This window comes from Anser anser (genome assembly GCF_964211835.1).
Source record: "Anser anser genome assembly, chromosome: 16".
NCBI classification, from domain to species: Eukaryota; Metazoa; Chordata; class Aves; order Anseriformes; family Anatidae; genus Anser; species Anser anser.
Genome location: NC_139737.1, coordinates 1,658,143 through 1,678,065, shown reverse-complemented (window position 1 = coordinate 1,678,065; position 19,923 = coordinate 1,658,143). Strand labels below are relative to the sequence as shown.

Sequence of the window (19,923 nt, the reverse complement as noted above, 5' to 3'; positions counted from 1 at the left end):
CTTCACCGGCCAACCTCTCCCTCTGCGCTTGCGCGCTCGGTGTGTGCTGAGGGTGCGCGTGGCGCTGAGCATCCCGGGAGTTGTAGTCCGCCCGGCCTTCGCATCACAGCCCCCGCCGCCCCGCCAGAACTACGTTTCCCAGAGTGCCCCGCGAGGGATGGCGGCGGCGGCCGGTGCCGAGGGGGAGCGAGGTGGCGGCGGGTGACGGGAGGCGGCCTCGGCACCCGGTGAGGGGCCGCGGGCACGGGGACGCCGCTGGGCACGGGGGCGGGGGCTGGGCCCTGAGCCCTGAGGGGTGGCGGGGCCGGGCTGGGCCGGTGGCGGCGGGCAGGGCCTCCCCGCTCCGGTCTGAAGCTTTATTTTTATTTTGGAGCGTTTATTTTTGTTTTGGCCTCTGGGCGCCTCCGGTAACCGGTTGCAGAGGCCCAGAGCCGGCGTCGAGGCGGGTTCCCGCTGGTGCCTTCCAGCGAGCCTCTGACCCGTGCAAACCCAACAGCAACGTGGTGCCTGCCGGCGTAGGCGTCGCCTTGATTTGTGCTGCGCTTTCGGCGGTGTGAATTAAAGGTCATTATGGCGCTGTGAGATAACAGCGGTGGGGGTACGGTAACAGGAGGCTGCTAAATCTGAGATACGTGGGGTTTCACAGGCCGCCGAGCCCGGTTTGACTGTTGAGATCCCGCACTGCTGTCGTAGGGGTGAGGAGCAAGGCGTGAGGGCGCTGACCTGCTCCTTCCTGCCCCAAACACTCCTGTCTGCCTGCCTGCCATCGCCTTCCTTCTTTCTGCAGGTCTTTAATGTCCCGTAAACGGCTTTCAGGCTGCCTTTAGCTCTCCTTTAAGCCCCAAAGCAAACAGGGGAGTGTTGAACTGAGAAGGGAGTTCACAGAGGATGCTGTGTGGTGAAACAGAGGTTGAGCTGCCTGGAAAATCATCCCTCACTTGCATGCGTTTGCAAATACGATCTCTCCTGGGTCTGTGATTTTCCAGAGGTTGCCATAAATATAAGATTTACTGGTAAAAAAATAGCATAATTTATTTATTTTGTGTTGGGGAGAAATTAGGTTGTGAAATGAAAGGTTTCTGGAAATGACCTTAATGATCATGTTTGTTAACGATTTCCTGGCATTTGTTGCAGGAGCAGGATGTATACTTTGCTGTCTGGGCTCTATAAATACATGTTCCAGAGGGATGAGTACTGCATCTTGATCCTTGGCTTGGACAATGCTGGTAAAACAGTAAGTGTTTATTACCAATTGCATGGAGATCGCATGCAATTCTAAACATCCCCGTCCTCCAAAGATAAAACTTCCAACAGGCAGTTCAGTCTTTCTTCACCTGGAATGTGAGTTATTTTAGTGACGTTAACCCCAAAGAATCAACTTTTCCCTTGTATTTAAATTCAGCATAAGCTTTCGGGGCGGTGGAGCTCAGGCTTTGATAATCCTGTAATCACTTGTGATCCGTTCTTTCTTTGCTAAAATAGGGAGCAAGAACAGTGGTTTGTTCCAAGGTTAGGTGGGGCAGGATCCCTTGGAATAGGACTATGCAGTAATGAAAAGGTAGGGTTGGGGTAGAATTATCCAAGCTAGTAAAATATTTGAGAGTAAGTACTTTTTCACGTTCCTTTTCAGACATTTCTTGAACAAACTAAAACTCGATTTAACAAGAACTACAAAGGGATGAGTTTATCCAAAATCACAACCACTGTAGGCTTAAACAGTAAGTAAATCTGTCTGGATTTTTTTTTCAGCTTTTTCACAGTTAGACAACAGCTGGTTCTTAGATGTTTGATGTATTTAAAGGTTGACAAGATCAAAATAGTTCCTGGAAATGGAGGTCTTGTCTCCCAGCTTCCCGTGTCTTTTTGTGAGAGAATAAAATTGGCTTGCTTAGCTTCTGAGAAAGAAAACTCAAAGCTTTACAAAAATAAAATAAAAACACGTATCCCACTTGAGTACTAGGCTCAGAGGTTAAGTTAAATTTTGCTGGAGTTCTTTGGCCTGATTCTGATATAATTTGCACCGACACAGTTCCGTCTGATATTAATGGTCATTTTTTGCTAAGGTATTGTTCTGTTGTTGGAAGTAGCACTGTATGTGATTTGTTCCTCAAGAAGACTGTCCCGTGCCAGCACTCTTAGGGGGATGTGCGAGTGTTGGTGCTTTAGAGAACACCTTCAGATTTCATTGGATTGCTTTTTTTCTTCTTTCCCTCTAGTTGGTACTATTGATGTTGGCAAAACTCGGCTAATGTTTTGGGATCTGGGAGGCCAGGAGGAGCTACAGTCTCTTTGGGACAAGGTTGGGATGTGTTTTTTCTTTTATAAACGTTTTTGACTCTTTCTGAATTGCAGAGCTATGATCGTTCAATAATCATACAGGCTTACTGGTAACCTGAGTCTTCAGCATTAACACCTTTTTCGGAGATTCAAGTGTATCTATGCAAGATTAGCAAATTTTGCTTAGTATTTGCATTATCGCTTACAGACAGCAATTACCGACCTGTATATGAGGGTTGTGGTGGCAGAGAGGAGCTTTTCAGTGGTGGGGGGCCAGGTGTGTTTTTTCCCCGTTTCATTCAGTAGGGCTTCAAACAGAACAGGCGATGCGTTTTGTGTGCCACCATTTTCCTCTCCAGACACACGTGATGAAAACAGCTGGCTCTGACTGGTTGATCTCTTCCATGCATATCAAAATTTCACCAGATAAAAAAAAATCTGGAAGAGGAACAAACGGTCCTAGCCGCTACATACACTAATACCTGTTATCCTTTCAGTATTACGCCGAATCTCATGGAGTGATCTATGTCATTGACTCCACTGATGAGGAGAGGCTCTCAGAATCTAAAAGAGCTTTCGGTGAGTACGCAGTATTTCAGCTGTACTGCGATTTCATCATGCGTTGTGGCACAGTTCTCATCGCTATTTTGTCTGCTCCTTGTCCTTGAAGTAAGCTGTGTGGCCTGTTGATGACACGTTGGTAGGACTTCTGTACCTTTGCATAATAAATGATTTTGTTTCTGAGGCAAAAATGTTGGAAGTCTGTCTTGTCTGTAACACAAGACTTAGTTTCATCACCTGTAGTGACCTTGAATCACTTTTTGTGCTCATGTTAATTATTTTGGAATTTTTCCTTATTTTGTATTTATCACCTGTTTAATTCTCATTAACATGCTTTGAACATTATGAATGAAACTATAAGACAAGGAGGAGCCACTTGCTTCTTCACACAAGAGATGTCTTACATTTTTGCAACTTTGTCTTCCAAAACTGGCTGAATGTCTCTGGTTTGGTTTCTGTGCTTTACAGAGAAGATGATTACTAGTGAAGCTCTGGAAGGAGTTCCCATTCTGGTGTTGGCTAACAAGCAGGATGTAGAGGTAAGATTACTGCAGACATACTTCTTAAATGAGCAAATGGGCCTTGAGAAGTTGGGCTCTGCGTTTGTGTTAAGTGTACATGACATTCCTGGACTGATACCTATAGAACTTTCCTGCTGCTGGAAATAATTGCTTTGAGTTTAGTTTTCAGTTGTTCCTTTCTCTTCCAACGCTTTCCCAGTGGCACAGGTAAGCTTGCTACAGAGACATCCATCTCAGCTGCTTTCAGCCTTTTATGAGCAGGGCTTTCATGTGCTGTGACTTGGCATCTTGATACGATTTTTCCTGTTTATTCGGCAAAACAATATTTAGTGAACTTTGTTTATGCTGCTCTGCTATTACCTAGTAACAGCACAGCAAATGTATGTGAAGAAATATCGTCCTTGATCAGATAACATCTGCTCAGTGAAACCTTCTCTTTGTTGTAGAGCGTTCCGTCACAGACAGCAGTAAATGGCAATGAATGCTTTTTTCTTGAATATATATATATTTTTTTTTCTAGCATATCCAGAACTGTAAAACTGTACTTGACAAATTTGTGGGTGCTGTGGTGTGACCAGTTAGGTGATGCACCCAGGGCAGTCCCTGTCTTTCCCAGCACTGGGAAAGAGAATTGGGAAAGAGAAAGAGAAGAGAGAGCCTAAAGTGGTCGTGGGATCTCCCGTATTTTACTTCCTTTTCCTTCCATGCATTGTACCTGAAATTCCAGTGCTGCAGTTTGAGAGATCAGTCTCTAGGTGGAGCTAGAAACTTTCTGTAGAATTTGGAGCGCCAGCCTTTAGGGCTGGGATCAGTTTCTGTTTCAAAGTATGCCAGTGCTTCCCAGCTTCTTCCCCTGGACTTTACACCTATCTCAGGGAGTGTACTTGTAGGAAGTACTTGAGACTTCCACAGAAATCACTTTGGCTATAAAGGAGGATTTCATTATATTTCAGTTGTACAACACAATAGATCTTTTGGACGATCATAAGGTTATCTAGCCGTAGAAATAAAATAAATGTAATTCCACTTAAGAGACAGCATGAGATTAAGAGCCAGGCCTCCTGATTTATGCTCCTGACGTTGCTGTGAACTCTGGTATCTGGGGAAATTAACGATCTTTTCTGTGTGGAACCTAGAATATTAACTCATGTTTCCACGCAACACTACAGCTTTATAGCAGTGAGCAGCACTCTTACCTTTAGCTTTTGAGAATTAAACTACATGCAGTGACTTGGAAAGCTGTTCAGTTTTCCTTATGGCTGTGTATACATTTTTTGTTATGGGCATTGTACAAGGGCCAACTCTTCTGGCACCGTAGCTGGGCTAATGAACAAATGGACTTCTTTACACGACTAGAAAGAGGTATTTGGAACAGGCTCTCAAGATAAAAACTGTGAATGACTCCTTGCCCCCTCTAGAGGCTCCGAGACCAGCGCACGGATTCACTGCCTTTATTCGGTCACAGACCTATGATGAGATCAGCAAACTGACTGGAGGTAGATCTGTTTCCAAGAAATACCTAAATCCCATATTTAGGGGTGTACTCCTGAGAATGATCACGTGAACACAGAGCAAAGGGACACCGATGCTCGTAACAAATATTAAATGGACTATAGTGTATTATTCCCGAATAATTATTTGGGCTCTCTTAAGCAAGGTTTAGAAAACTGGAAGGTCTGTTTCTCTTCCACTGACCTAGCAGAAGTGAAGACCCCTGGAAGGAAATCACCCATTGCAGGATTATCATTGGCAGAGATTTTTCTGCTCTGGATCTCCAGACGTGTAATTCTGGTAGAGGATTCTCCCCACGATTCCTCTGTTTTAACAGGGATCATAGCGAGGGAAGATAAATGATGTCTTAACCTTACTGGTATTTGTCGATGCAAGATAATTTACGTTGATTGCATCTTTAAAGGCCAGAAGAATACTTGTGGTGAAATGTATCAGAATTCTAACGGAGATTTACGTTCCTGACAACAAGCTAAAAAAATTCGGACTCAGTGGCTGAAATCACATAAAGCGTAAGATTTTTTTTGGCTCAGAAGCTAAATTCCTTGTAGAGAAAAATTCCTCTGTTAATAGTCACCATTAGAGTAGATTGCATCCGCGCAGCACTGCCTGAGTGGTGTTTGGCAGTATCAGTGTTAGAAAAAACTCATATCCTGATAATAACATAGATTAATCTTCTTGTACGAGAAATGTGCTCTGTGTTTAGCAGAGGCTGCAATACTAGATCATTTTGTAATTCATTAAAATACTGAGTCAGATGTGTGTTGTGGGAGGGTTTTGTTTGTTGTATTCTAGGAGAGCTAGAGCTTTGTTGGGGACTCAGATGGCTAATATTTCATGTGGGCTCTCAAGTCAGAACGCCACTTTTGAAAATATTAGGCAGTTTTGCTCTACCTACTGTTTACTGCAGAGAAAGCTGCAAAATAAGATTTTTTTTGTTGCCGTTTTGATGTGAATACAGCTGCTTAAAGGTTTTCACAAGCTCTGTATTTCTGAGCTGTGAAATGAACAGTTAAAACTTGGGGACAGAATGGCCAATTTTGGAATACTGTTAAAAATAGTAGAAAAAGTGGGCTAAAAAATAGTCTATGGAAAGAATTAAGTGTTGCATGATGTCTTTGGCAGGAAGCATTGCCTTCCTACTTGTAAGATAAATTTTGGAAATGTAATCTGAAATCCCCACAGTGATGGAAAGACTTGTGTCTTTGGAAAACTGAAGGAGTCATGGTGACTGGCAGCATCTCTCTGAAGTCTCACAGTGTTATCTTTGTGATACAGATGTTAGAAAATAAGCCTTCTGCACGATGGCCATTCTAAATTCCAACTGATGAAATACTACAGCTTCCCTGATAAATTAGTCTTAATTTCAAATAAGCTTGTAAAAAAAAAACACATAGCACAGACAATAGGTCAGGCTAGATAGACTATGCCTTGAAGAGCCTTTGAACTCTAAGTCATCACATCTTTCCACATTCTTTAGGGGAAGTTGAGATGGAAGTGTGACTCTTCGAGTTGTGAGTTTTCCCTGGTGTGGTAGATAACATTGCTCCAGAAAGGTCATCTGTGGATTTTATTATTGTAATCTTATGCTGTTTACGTTATCACAAATCCAGTTTGCCTAGTTTGCTCTTGATTCATGTGGTTTCAGTTGGGAAATGAAACACATCTGTAAACAAATACATTGTAATGGAGATAGGGAGGAGGAGAAGAGGGGAACTTAGAAGCCACAGATGACATTTTCTCCTAAGCACGAGAAGCTCAAATGCTCCTCGTTGAAATGATGGGCAAGCTGTCTCCTCCTCTGCTGTAAGACAAGATTCCAGCCCATGGCTTCCCCTTGAACAGTAACACAAGGCTTCTCTGAATCAGTAGCTCGGTGGCCTTGTCCTCTCTGCTGTGCTGCCGTACTTCATCCCACAGGAAAGAAGATGTGCCTTAGAACACGTGTAGTGTCATGATGCAGTGACATCCTACTACAACAAAAGTAAATGGTGTCAAGTCTCCAGCAAAACCCTTCCTGAAGGAAATTTCTGGACAGCATTCAATGGCTGGACAGCTTCGTGGAGGTTAGAGCAGGCCACCATTGCACCAGGGAGCGAGAAAGGGAAGTGACTGGAATGGATTAAGGTGGAAAGAAAATGGGTACAGCAGCTGTAAGCTACACGTGGACGTCTTAAAGGTGACAAGGCGAAGGAGACAGGTTCGCTGTGCTGCTGGACATGTACAGGTTTCCTGGTGATTTTGGGGAAGTTCATTGCCCGAATGCTTTGCAAACAGAAGTAAAGAACAGTGTTGCAATGTTCTGCACCATTCTTTTCAACCTTTCCTATGCTTTTTCTCAGATTTCCTTTCTAAAAGTTCTGAAACTTATTGTCATCCAGACAAGGAAAAATTACTATGCTATGGCACTAAACTGATACATTAAAGTATATTTCAGGAAATGTTTGTTCAGTTTCAGCTCCCTTGGGGTTTAACCTTCCTGCTGCCAAGTGTCATTTACTGAAAAAAAAAAACAACAAACAACTCCTCCCCAGTTATTGGGTAATTGATTTGTCTGCAACTCTGGCTTTCATCAAGAAGAAGTTTCTTATTTGGCAGTGAATATCGTGTCAAAAGTAAATAGCATCTTTTAGAAACTTGCAGAGAACGATCATTTGTTAGTAATCTCTTGCCCATCTTCCAGACATACCAGTATGAATTCCAGCTCCCAAGTCCAGTCTGACTCCTGTGAAGTCAGTGTTTGATATATATCAATCTTTACATTTATTTATAACTATTTATCCTATGGATGACCGGTCATCGTTTTGGATGTCACACTTTTCATTTGGCAGAAATCTTGAAATAAGTTGTTATGGCTCTGGTGTAAGAAATACATAGTGTTTCTGGATATGGTGTCGAGCTTATTAATTGAAACTGCCAGTTTGAAATGTAACTTAGGTCATAAGAAAGTACAGTCATCAAAAATTGCACAACTAATGGATTCTTCACGAAGGAAAGTCACAAGTCTGGATTGAAGGGCACTGGGTGAATTGGGTGTCATTAAACTCCTCTCAAGCCATTTCTTAAGAACCACTCTTAGTTAAAAGCTCTGAAACGTGCTTGTTTATCACACAGTCAGCCTCGCAGTAGTTTCCTGTATCTAATTTCTCCAGAACCAGTATTTTGCAAAATGGCAAAATGAATAATTGCTATCATTAATTTCCATCATTCTGCTGAGTTAAGGCCCAGGCTTAGAGCAGACTGAATTTCTGTTTGTATGTAATCTGTACTTCCAAAGCATGCTTCCACGTGGTCTAATCCTTAAGACTCACAAGGATCTGATGTGGCATTTGAGTAAAACGTGTTTGAGCCTCACAGGAATGCCAAAATCTCTTTGCGAAGAGAGAAAGAAAGCTGGGCTCATGGCTAGCTAAAATGCTTAAGTGGCTTGTCCAAGGCTTCTGAGAGCAAGCAAGCCCTGAGATCAGAAAAGGATTTTCTATGTTAGTGCATAAGGGGGTTTAATACATTGTGCCATCTTGACTGAAGCCGAACTGTGGACGTAGTAGGATTCATTTTGGAAGGTCACTGTCTCTTGTAACGTCGCTCTTCTTTGATTCCCTTTGCAGACTTGTCTGTCAATACCTGACATCAAGACAGCATTTAGCGACTGCATTAACAAAATTGGGAAGAGAGACTGCCTGACACAAGCCTGTTCTGCTCTTACTGGGTGAGTATGAGAATGGATGGTGTTCTGGTTGACTGAACAGCTGCAGGGTGTCATACAAGCAGAACAGTATTACAGGATAATATCCACTGAAAGGGAGCTGCGCTTCCTTCCGAGCAGCGACAGACATTTGGTTGTGAACATTGGATTTGCATCAGGTCAGCAACTTCACATATAGATTCCTTCTGTTAAACACGATGAAATGTACTAGCCTGGTCTACTCATTGGCTCAGAGCAATGGGACTTGGAGGCATTTGGAGCTGTTGGTTCTTCTCCTTTGTCGTCCCCTCTCCCTACAAAATAATCCTTGCAGTGGTTGGTTTGCAGTTTAAGATGCAGTGACTAGAATAGACCAAAATTTGGGAGATTGGGATTCTTCATGCCTACACAGCTGCCTACCATGACCTTGACCAAGCCACTAAATTCTCAACATCTTAGCATCGCTATTGCACATTGTGTCTTGCACTACCTTGGTTGTGTTTTTAGTTCTTTGAGTGAAAAATGCTTTTTTGCATTACGTCTAAAGTACTGTTGCAGATGGCTAGAAATACTCCTCTCTGAATTGCTGCCTGTACTGAATCCAGAGCTTTGAGGTTTCTTTTTTTTTAATGTAAAAGCAAAGCTGTAATATAATACAAGCTACTGCAAAGGGGTAAGTAAAGCCTTTTAAACTGTGAGAAAAATCTCTGTTGTCTGCATTTCTGAGAATCAAATGTCATTAAGCAGATGATGACCACAAGAAGAGCAATGGTTAGGCACTGGCTAGAAGAGAAGTAATAGATAATAATCTTATGAAATGTAACCTTTACCATTCTCATGGTTTTTGTACAAACACTTCTAGTTTTGATTGGTGTGGAATTTCCTTTCAAAATTTCATTTTGAGTTTGCAGTAATAAAAAAACTTGCAGAAGTCCTGGCTGGGAAGCTGTACAGGCCAGTGAGTTGCTTGGCAGCCCTGCGCAGCTGATTATAGAAGTTTGGAGCCAGGATCGGAATATGTGATAAAAGTAGCCTGGGACTTGCAGCAAAATAACCTCAAACCAGCTGACTGTCAAGTGGTTTGATGCTTGTTCATCTCAACATTTTCACAGAGTTGATGACTAACTAAACTGGATGTAGACTTGGAGAAACATCTGAAAAATAAAAGATGAAGTTTAAATACCAAATGAAAAAATTAGTTCCCCCTTGTTTGGGTGTATGAGAAACTATCGTAGTAATGACAGTGCATAAGTGCAGGGCAGAACCCTTCGCTTGTTCTTTTAAGTGGTCAGTTAGGGACTACGTGAGCCATGTTTTTGTGTTTTAATCTTGCCTGTGTATCTTATTTCCTTAGCAAAGGAGTGAACGAAGGAATTGAATGGATGGTGAAGTGTGTGGTGAGGAACATTCACCGACCTCCAAGAAAGAAGGATATAACGTAAGAAATTCCACGTCAGCCAAGAAATGGACAGTCTCTTTCCACACAGTTTAGTGTTCTCTTCAAAGAAGGTGGTCCACCAGATTTCTATTACACCTGATTCTTTCCTAAGTTTGGAGACAAACATTCTCTTTCTGTGTCTAAAAAACTTGAGCAAAGAATTCCAACTGGGGTGGAGGGCGAATCTCCTACATCAAATACTAAGTCATTGGCCTAAGATCATAGACTGTGTGGCAATCCACACTTTATTGCAGATGCAAAGGACTTAATTTACTACTGTATTACTTCGTGATTCATGGTTTATTAGTCTAATGGGCTAGAGGCCAGTGACACGGAACTCTCCTCCTTTGAAGGAACTGGGCAGGTGAATATGAAAGGGGAGGGAGCCTGGGGAATGCCTGTCCCTCCTGCCTGAGAAGACACCTTGCTGCTCCAGCCCCATGGTTACTAAAGGTGGTGTTACTGTCCCTGTTATGCTGTTGTTTGTATAATGGGGAGAGACAGTGTTGATTATAACTCAGTTTTCAGTTGGCACGTTGATTCCTGACTTTTACCTGTGGTAAATGGAAGCCAGCAACAGCACAGTGGTACACTGTTTAAAAAGTGTGTTCTTAACAGTACGGGAACTCCAGAAGCACTGCCTTGCTTTGACTGCCAGTCTCTCTGCTGTGCGTTCTCTTTAATTGTAAGAATAATTGATCATCTTCTGTAACTGGAACGAATTGAGGCCCTCTTTGTGTAATTTCTAGGCCGAAAGCTGAACCTCTAGGCAGGGAGAAATCAGTATGCAATAAAGTTTCCTGCTCCTTTGAACTTGGCTTTCTGAAACAGCTGATGAGTCTTTTAAGTTCGGAAACAGTAGTACTTAGCCCTCTAGGTGTTTTTTTTTTTTTTTTTTAAAGGAAGAAAGAACAGGAAGGCAGCTCTCAAAGTCAGCTGGTGCTCACTTTTCATGTAGCCTATTTAGCTGGTAATTCTGCAGACAAATCACTAACGTTTTTCCAAGTACCTCTTTGGAAATATTTGGATGCATTTTGTGGTGGTTTGGCAGCGGGCATTGCTCTTCGTGTGTTTCCTGGCACTGGTGGCCATTCAAGTGCCATTTGCGCATATGACTAAGGGTACGTTATTCAAGCTCTGAGCAAGTTAGATAGTGGTATTTGTTTAGAGATATGGTATTGGGCATCTGTCAAAGAACTTTGTGCTAAATTTACCACATGAAACTTAGTGCTGTTTTTTTCCGCAAGAGAGCATTAATTCCCTCACATTTAGGTCATAATGTGAAGGGAGCTACAGTATGTCATTAAGCACATGAATCCAGGGGGAGTAACTTCATACTGAAAAACAGAATCTTACTTCTTCATAACATTAAGATAGTAGAAGGCTAGGCAAACTATCAGATGAGATTTTAGTGAAAAGAAAATTGGTACAGAATTGAAGTGATTCCAGTATCTGGTTCAAATTACTTGCAGTTACTTGCTCTTGTTAGAACAGCAGGTACAACACAATACGTGAGTTTGAATTTGTGTGGTGTAAGTGTCACTACCGCATTCCAGAAGAGTTAAACCACAGCAGATCCAACTAGAAACTAAATGAAAATGAAAAGATTTCATTAGGCTTCTGTAGATCCAGTAACCCATCTCAGGTTTCTTACGCACTCTGTGAACATAGAGGATGACTTGAAGATGACTCACCTACTGGAAGAAGTGGCACTTTTTCTAGGCACTGCATGTGTTACAAGGCTGAAAGCTTCAGGTGTACAAGAGAATATTACTCAGTGGCTATTAACTGTAAGGGAAATCTCTCACTCGGCTGTCTCTGAAAGCCTGAGGATTTTCAAGGTACCTGGCTATTGTTTCAGTTGGCAGGGTTGATGCTAACAATTAAACTGAAGATGTGAAACAGTGGCAGGTGGAGAAAAGTGCCTTGCTAAGAGACAAAATGCTTTAGTCAAGTAACATGCAATGTCTGTTTAATGGGACATCAGGCATTTCCCAAGCTATCCCCATACTCTTCTCATATCTCTTCCTTTCCCTAGGGGACGAGGGAGGAAAAACAGTTCTGAGCTCAAGGACACGGCTGTTCTCACAAGTGTCTAGACACAAAGACTGCTTTGTGGCACCTATCAGTGGGACCTCTTCAAGTAAAGCAAACATTCTGACTTAAAATTACAAAGTTACCATGTGGGAGTGTCTTTCATCCCGAAAGGTGAATGAGCTCTGATGCATAAGTAGGAGCATGGACTGATGCCCACAAAAGTCAGGAAGGATTTCTCCAAAAGTGGTAGTGGAAGCCTCTGTGTCATTCACAGTTAGCTTCTAGTGCGGTAACAGCGATTATTTCATAGGGCGCACACACAGCTGCTTGGCTCCGAAGTCTGTTTTAGGAAAGAGCTTAGCTGTCAGGTTTTTCCAGCATTACAGATAAAGTACACCTACCTGATACTGTCAGACAATTTCCTGAGCGCCTGGTGAGCTCAGCAGGCAAGCATGGTCAAACCTATTGTTGAATTGCTTTGGTGTGTCCTCTGTGCTGCAGCATGACTGCATTGGAAGAATTCAGCTTGATCAGCTGACAGGTGCAAGATAAATATCTTGTTGTGCAAGCATGACCTGGACTTGTATCTCCCTGATCGCATACCGTATGCAGTTCCTTTACGTGAAGAGCAAAAGAAATAGAACGCTGCAAAGTCAGCTGGGGTTTTTGGTCCCATCTGCTCTGTGTGGTCATAAATGGCTGCATAAGGACCCTGATGACTTCCTCCTTCAGCTGACTTTATTGCTGCTTTAGTCTGTATAAGCAGGTCTGTACTGCTAGTGATGCATCAGTACAGACCTATGGAATAGGAACAAATTAATTTGAAGAAAGCATTCTGAAAAGGAATGGTACTCAATGTATAAGCACTGCTAAAAAAAAATCCACTTGAGGTAGTCAAGGATGGTGTGCTGATACCAATTTTGTATTCCAATCAGTAATTTAAACAGTAATTCATCGTATTTTAGAATAACGCCTTATTTAAGTCCTTAATGAAGCACAGACTTTTATTTAAAATACTTTTGCATTACAAGTCCCCTCCAAAACCTCCAAGCAATGCCAAGATATTTCTAAGCAGATCGGTTTTTGTAAACAGTTTGTCAGATTTTGGATACTTTTGAGATGGGCCTGATTTGACCATGCCAATTACCAGCAATTTATTTCTCTGAAGAGTTGTTTTATACTCTGAAGGTGAAACAGATTCGTCTCAGCAGTCACTTTTTCCTCTAACATGCTTTGTTAAAGGAAATACATACACTGAGATAAAGCTAAGTGGCTAATTACAGTGGTAGTTACTCCACTTGCCTTATTTGAACACTGCAGGAAGGTTAATTTTCTCTCGCCCCTCTGGAATTTCCCTACTAAGCAAATATTTACTAGCTGTTAGCAGCAGGACGCAAGAATGTTCCTTTAAAACAAAGAGCAACAAAAAAACCCACAACACTTAATGTTTTTGAGAACTCTGTGAATCATAGCGCTACCCGTGTGGTGACAATTCCATCTCCATTTGGAACTGATGAAAGGTGAGGAATAACGTGAGTTAGAGCTCCTTCTTGCTGGTCCTGTCTAATCCCATCCCAGTGCAAGGCAGCAGCAGTGTGTTAGCCTTGTTTTCAGTGGCCTGATGTGTGGTTTACTTCTGGGTTGTGCAGATGTCCGGTCTCACCCCGCTTGCCCTGTCATCCTGTCCTGCAGAACCAGCAGACATACCAGGACGAAGCAGACATAGCTTCAAGCTAAATTCATCATTTTCTTTAAGGCTCTGGCCAGTACCAGCTATTACAGAGCACATTGCAGAAGCAACACAAAGACATTTATGGGGGGTACATGCCTGGCCATATTTGCTACTCTTTGCTAAGCTGAAATCAGCCTATAATACTGGAGTGGACTTAATATCCTTCCGAGTGCTTCAGAGCTGTTTTATTTCTAATCTAGCTATTGTCTTTTCTTCCTAATGATCTGCTTCTGTACTGCTGACATGTTCTATAACATCACTTGTACATGTCTAGCACGTCCACCAGTTCAGCTAAGGTAAGGATCAGCCTTTACGCATTACAGACAGTGATCTCAAACAAAAGGATTTTTTTTATGAGTCTGGAAGTTTGCTTTTCCTTGGCAATGATGTTTTAGATGGACATGAGACTGCTGGGTTAGTCCTGAGTCCTAGTTAGTTCCAGAGGAATGTGCTTGTAAATAACTATGAGGTTTGTGTAGTTGTTTATAACCCCCCATTGTGGGTTTACAGTTAAAACAGTCCTTGGCGAAAATCCTGGATCAAAGTTCCTAAAAGGTTCTGACTTTGTTTAGGCATTTCACTTGCTGAATCAGGATCATGGGACTTCGCTGCTGGGAAGCATTATTCAAGGAGGGAACTTCTAAAGGGATCTGCTAAGAAAAAGAAAAGAGTGGTACTGTCACTGGTCTTCATCATTATCCCTTCAAATAATCAGTTAAATAAAAAATCCGATTAGTACAGATGGCATCTGACGGGCAGCCACAGGCAGCAGTGCCCAGGCGTAGAGGGGAACGGGTTCTGCCTCTGCCTGCAGCTGTCCTGTACAGCTTTTCTCAAAAAAAGCACGGTTTGCCTTCAGTCTTGGGCCCATTTTCAGAGACTGAAAGAAGTGACCCCCGAGTATTTGTCTGCGGGTTTCCCCAAAACAACCTGGAGAAGTGACAATCAAAAAAAATTGGCTGAACTGACCCTGCCACGGAGGCAGGGTGTAGACTGGATGCCCTCCCTAAATCCTTCCTGGCACTGTTTGCTATTAAAATCTGGCTCAAGCCTGTTTCCAGGGAGGTAAGAGGCAGTGGAGAGCTAAAGATAAGAATAAAGGACAAAGAATGCCAGAGAAAATACAGCAGGTGCTTTTTCACACTGGAAACTCGTAATTAACTTACTTGAAGTTGGAAATCCCGAGCGAGGCATTCCTGGTATATAACATCCATGTTGCTTTGTTTGCGGGACCTCAGGCATTTCCTGCAGCATCGCCCCTCAGTTTTGCTTCTTGTGCTTCTCAAATACGTCAGAGTTGTTTCACTGCTCCTCTGGCAAAACCAGCTTCCGTGACAGCTACTGGGGGCTTTCCATTAGTTTCTGTAGACATTCTTAGGCTTTTTTTTTTTTTTTTGTATCCAAAACAAATTCACAAGAACGTAGCCCCAGCTGTCAGTAATGCCTGCTTTCATACCATTTTGTCTGCACAGCTTAAATCTAATTACAAGAGCCTTCACCCATGACACTCCTTACCTCAGAAGCGAATGCAAATTATATTTTCTGATGCAAGCAACTCGATACTAAAGTAACTGGAACCTCATGTAGGAAAATGACTGAGGACCGGCACACTGAACTTGGACAGACAGCGCAGTTTGCAACGTCACTGGGGAAAAAGTGACCCACATTTCTTCCGTAAGCTAGGTTCTTATCAGACAAAAATGAGGAGGATTTGCAGTGACTTACTCAATTGTGGAATTCTGCCTGACATTTATTTTGCCTGACATTTATTTTTAAACAAAAAAAAAACACAAAACACTTTCTGCGCTTAGAAGGAATCTCCTCATTCCTAGTCAGTTATGCTGTCTTTCCTCAAAGCTGAAGGCTGCTGATTGTGAACAAACCCCGCGTTTCCCACATCTTTTTTCAAGGATGTCAGGAGCACAGTAGGAACTGGCGCCTTTGCAGCAGTCTCCCCTTTCCCACGACCGAGTCTGCACATGCTACCAACAAGTAAGTGTGAAGATGAGGCAGCAGACGTATCTGCTTCAGAAGTCACAGGTCGGAAAAATCCTTTCCTTAAAACAAAATCCTTGCTGGAAGCACATGTGACCTTACTAACACGCCTAGCTCGTGAGTAATGCCACCGCTTGGTGCATGGCCATAGATGGCACTGGCTTTCCAAAGCCATTCAGGAGCGTAGGGCTTGCACATCTCCCTCCAGCCCCCTCCTGCTGCTGCCTGCGGTTCCTGCAGTTCCTTACAGGCTCGTCTGGTGTCTGATTTTCGGGCAAAGCAAGCAGCTACACGGGTGCTGCAGCGCTGCTGCTCTGCCAGGGGACGTCCCAGCGCTGTGAGTGGAAGCTCCGGCGCGCCAAGCATGCCTCCTTCACCCGGGGGGATGGCAGGCTACATGTTTTACAGAGCCACAGATCGGTTTGGGCTGGCAGGGCCCTTAGAGCCCACCCAGCTCCTGCCCCTGCCGTGGGCACAGCTCCTCGGGGCAGCCTGGGCCGGGGCCTTGCCATCCTCAGAGGGAAGAATCTCTTCCTTGTACCTCATCCAAAGCTGCCCTCTTGGTTTAAAACTGCTACCCCTTGTCGTATCATTACACTCCCCGACAAAAAGCCTTCTCCCAGCCCTCCTGCAGCCCCTTCAGGCCCTGGCAGGCCGCTGTCAGGTCAGCCCGGAGCCTTGCTGCAGAGGGCTCCAGCCCTTTGACCATTTTTTGTGGCCTGCCTTTTGTTTGGAGGCACTAATTCCACTTTGTTCCAGCGTAGCCTTAAGAAGCCTGTTTCAGTATATACTGTAAGGACTGCTCCAAGGACAAACTGCAATCACCGTAAGTTTCAGTGGGTCCTTCAGCGTTTTCCTGAAGCAGAAACCTGCGGGGTTCCCTGTGCTCCGGTTCAGTTCCCGGCCAAGAACTCCAAGTCCTCAGAAGTCAGCTATCCCGGCACTGCTGCTTCTGCAGCTTTGCTTAAGCAATATTTTTTGTGTCACACGCTCCCCAAAAAAATGGGTGCTATAAAGGGGAATAAGGAATTTGTCGCCAGGAACAAGAGTTACAAGGAGCACCTCCTCGCTGCCTCCCCGTTTAAGCAGTAGCATTCAGAGGAGCACACCAGCAGCCCCTGTATTTCTCTCTGGGATTTACGGGGTGTCCCTATTTCACGATCGAAGCCCATTGCTCATTGAGATGTGCTTTTGTGCCCGGGGAACAGCCAGGGGTTATCCTGCCCTGGTGAAGGACCGTGCTCCTCCGACACTGAACAAGGCTCGGTTTTAGGTCTCGTATTTGAGGTTGTGTGCAACACCCACGTCCAACAGACATCACGCGTTTGTCAGCAAGCCTTTGCACTGGATTTCACCTCCTGCAGAGGGAGCAAAGGCAGCTGGGCACCTGTGGCAGGGGGAGGACAACAACTGGGCTGAAAGCACCGGGCGCCCACAGCCTCGTCCGCAGCAGGATGAAGCGCTCCCAAGTCCACACCCACGTTGTCAGAGCAGTGGAAATTTTGACAGCTCATCTCTGTGCCATGAGAAGAGGCAGGATGACAAGATATTCCATGCCCCGGCCTGGGAAAGACTTAATAAGTGGATGAGTGCTGCCGCTGTATCAGAGGGCAGGGGATCTCGGAGAAGAGGTGCTGAGTCACGGGCTCGGAGGCTGGTGCGTTGGTGTCGCTCTCAGGGCCCGACGTGAAACCGAGGGGAGGAAGAATTTGTTTTTGGTCTCGTCAGGTCGGCTCTGTTCCTTGAGGCTCAGAGTTGCGAAGTGGGGGATGCACACGGGCTATTCTTATCTGCTGAGTTCCCCAACTAAACGCTCCTCGGTTTGCTTCTGGGAAGGCCAAGCAAAGTCCAATAACACCTACAAACCTCCCGCGTTGCGGAAGGAAGTAGGGACAGAAATAGAAACCAGCATCGGGGAATCTGCTCGATTCCCTGCTCGCATCACATCAAAGCGTGTCGCTGAGGCTGGGCTGACCTCGCCGAACCTTAACCTACGCTTTGGAGTTGAGAACACCCCGCAGCCCGCGAGCCTGAGAGCAGCAGCACGCCGGCCACCCAGCGCACGTCCCGCTGACCTCATGTGCCTGTAGAGATAGCTGGGAAGTCATCGTTCCCTGCGCTTCCATAGAAAAATGACCAAGTCTCCTGGCTCCGCTCCCCTGGCTCACAGCTAAGTCACAGCACAGCTGGAGCTCCGCTATGGCCACAGCAGCTGGAAAAGCCCCAAAGCGAGCCGGGGTCGCGGCTGGCACGGGGTGGGCGCGAGGGCCGGCACCCAGCGGTGCAAGGGACGGCAGCGGGGCGATGCCAGCTCGCTGGCTCGTGGTACCGCTTAGTCATTTAGCAGTGGGCTCCCTGGTGTGGTGTAAGCTGGAAAATGCGAATGTTTTCAAAGGCTAAGCAAATAAATGCTTTGGGAAGACCCCTGTTTTGTGTTGACCTGGAATGTAGTGTATGAAGCGCTTGTGGTTCTAAGCAGCGAGGGTGTTGTGTAAGGATGTTATAGCTGTAGTCATTCCAAGCTTTCTGACCGTGTTTCCCAGAAAACTGATGTAAGCTAAAGGGCATCAGAAGGCTTACTAATGTATTCTGGTTTTATTCAAGCTAAGAGGAGACTGTGCCCAGACCAAGACCTGAGCGTTACGAGCTAAGTACCTTGGGAACAAACAGGGGATCCAAACAATGGCTGAACAAACAAGGAATCTGCTTCAGATGTGACCCTGTTTGCTGGACAAATTCCTGTAAGTGACCTCCTACAAAGCAAGAGGCTCTGTAAAGGACAATTGTCCTCCCAGCACCTGCTTGGAAGCTCGCTGGAAATGAGTGAGAGCTGCAGCACTGCACTCTGTAACCGCTGCAAGAAACCAGACCCAAGGTTTCTTAAAAAAAAAATAAATGTTATGCAAGTATTTCTTTAGCTCCCTTTTTAGCTATTGACTCACTGCTGCAGCACTGTCTGACCAAGTCTGCTGGGTACTAAATACTGAATCCACCTAGGGAGAGCATGGATGAAGCCTGTCACCTGCTCTTGATTTACATGGCAGCAGGCAGCAAAAATTTGCTTTTTGGAACATGTTTCCTGCAAAGATCCCCAAACAGCTTCAAAATGTGGAAGCTGGGAAGCTCGGTGCATTCTCTAGTGGGGAAAGACGGGGCCTTTGGGGGTGAAGGCAGGTGGATGGGTGGCGAGGGGAGGTGCTGGGGGAGCGAGCCCCTGATCCCCAGGCCAGACACAGATCCGAAGTGGGGACCCTTCGGCAACACCTGTGAAGTCCTCAGGCTGCCCAAGTGCCTGAGCTTCTTTTTAGGGAGTAATATCAACATACCAAACCGTTTCCTTTTCATTAACTGCTTTCACATTCTCATAAAAAGGATTCCTCAGACGGGTTTCGGTTTTGGTCAACAAGAGGCAAAAATTCTCGTTTCATTAAATGAAATATGAGGAAAAGCGAATAGGTGGCGGGGTTCAACCCGGCTCTGGCTGGCTGGGGCTCAGCAGGTATGGGGCTGGCTCCTGCCCTTAACTGGGGGGGCCATAGGGCCTGCTTGGTTCCGTGTGTCCAACCAGCCCAGGCTGGGACCAGCTCACAGCTGCCTTGCCACCTCTCATTCAGTCTTTGAGCCATCCCACTTTCAGGAAGCTCCTTGAACACAGAAAGGAACAGAAATTATACACTGAGAAGGGAGCAAAACTGGGGCAGAGGGATGAAGGGCGACCATGTGTGCCCGAGGCTGGCGGCACCGTGACCAAGGTGCTCACCAGTGACATAGGAGGGTTGGTACAAGCAGGGATGATTCTTCTGTCTCTCCTGCTTATTTTGAGACCACCAGCTGAAAGCCTTGGGGGGCTCAGACAGAAACACGTGCGGGAAGATCTGCACCCATGTCGTGGTCCTCAGGGTCGTGTTCTTTGGCACCTCGGTCCAGGTACCCCTGAGGAGCATGGGCTGGTTGGCACTGCAGCCTCCTCTCTCTCTGCTCCTGCTCTTCGACACGGCCAATTCCTCCCCCCGACACACCTGCAGAGCTCGGTCCCACCATCAGGACATGGCTCCGCAGAACCACCAGGCACAGCGAGGGACGGGGCTCGGCAGGGAGAGCGTGGGCGTGCGGCGGGTGATTACCGTCAGGAGAAAAAAACCCTACGATCAAAAGAAAAAAAAAAAAG

At 45.1% G+C, this 19,923-nt stretch overlaps 1 protein-coding gene across 7 annotated transcripts; it reads left to right on the top strand.

Annotated features, from left to right (window-relative positions):
* The first annotated feature begins 71 nt into the window (after positions 1-71).
* Positions 72-18,672, top strand: ARFRP1 (ARF related protein 1). Of its 7 annotated transcripts, XR_014572945.1 has the most exons (10): positions 72-227; positions 1,135-1,234; positions 1,631-1,718; positions 2,217-2,299; positions 2,775-2,856; positions 3,307-3,377; positions 8,477-8,577; positions 9,908-9,991; positions 15,671-15,752; positions 18,360-18,672. XR_014572945.1 is itself a non-coding variant. In XM_083801099.1 (9 exons), the coding sequence occupies exons 2-9, from the start codon at positions 1,142-1,144 to the stop codon at positions 18,361-18,363; spliced, it is 606 nt and encodes a 201-aa protein (XP_083657225.1). In that variant the 5' UTR covers positions 72-227; positions 1,135-1,141; the 3' UTR covers positions 18,364-18,672. The 7 variants fall into 7 exon arrangements, 6 of the variants coding, with proteins under 6 accessions (XP_083657225.1, XP_083657222.1, XP_083657224.1 ...); XM_083801099.1 differs by lacking the exon at positions 15,671-15,752; XM_083801096.1 differs by lacking the exons at positions 15,671-15,752; positions 18,360-18,672 and adding an exon at positions 15,233-15,341.
* The last annotated feature ends 1,251 nt before the right edge of the window (positions 18,673-19,923 follow it).

What these genes read in the sequence shown, in the direction of transcription:
- ARFRP1 (XM_083801096.1), top strand. Translation starts at nt 1,142, where the DNA reads ATGTATACTTTGCTGTCTGGGCTCTATAAATACATGTTCCAGAGGGAT. An exon ending in TGGACAATGCTGGTAAAACA is followed by an intron (nt 1,235 to 1,630) that starts GTAAGTGTTTAT and finishes GTTCCTTTTCAG; the next exon opens with ACATTTCTTGAACAAACTAA. An exon ending in AACCACTGTAGGCTTAAACA is followed by an intron (nt 1,719 to 2,216) that starts GTAAGTAAATCT and finishes CTTTCCCTCTAG; the next exon opens with TTGGTACTATTGATGTTGGC.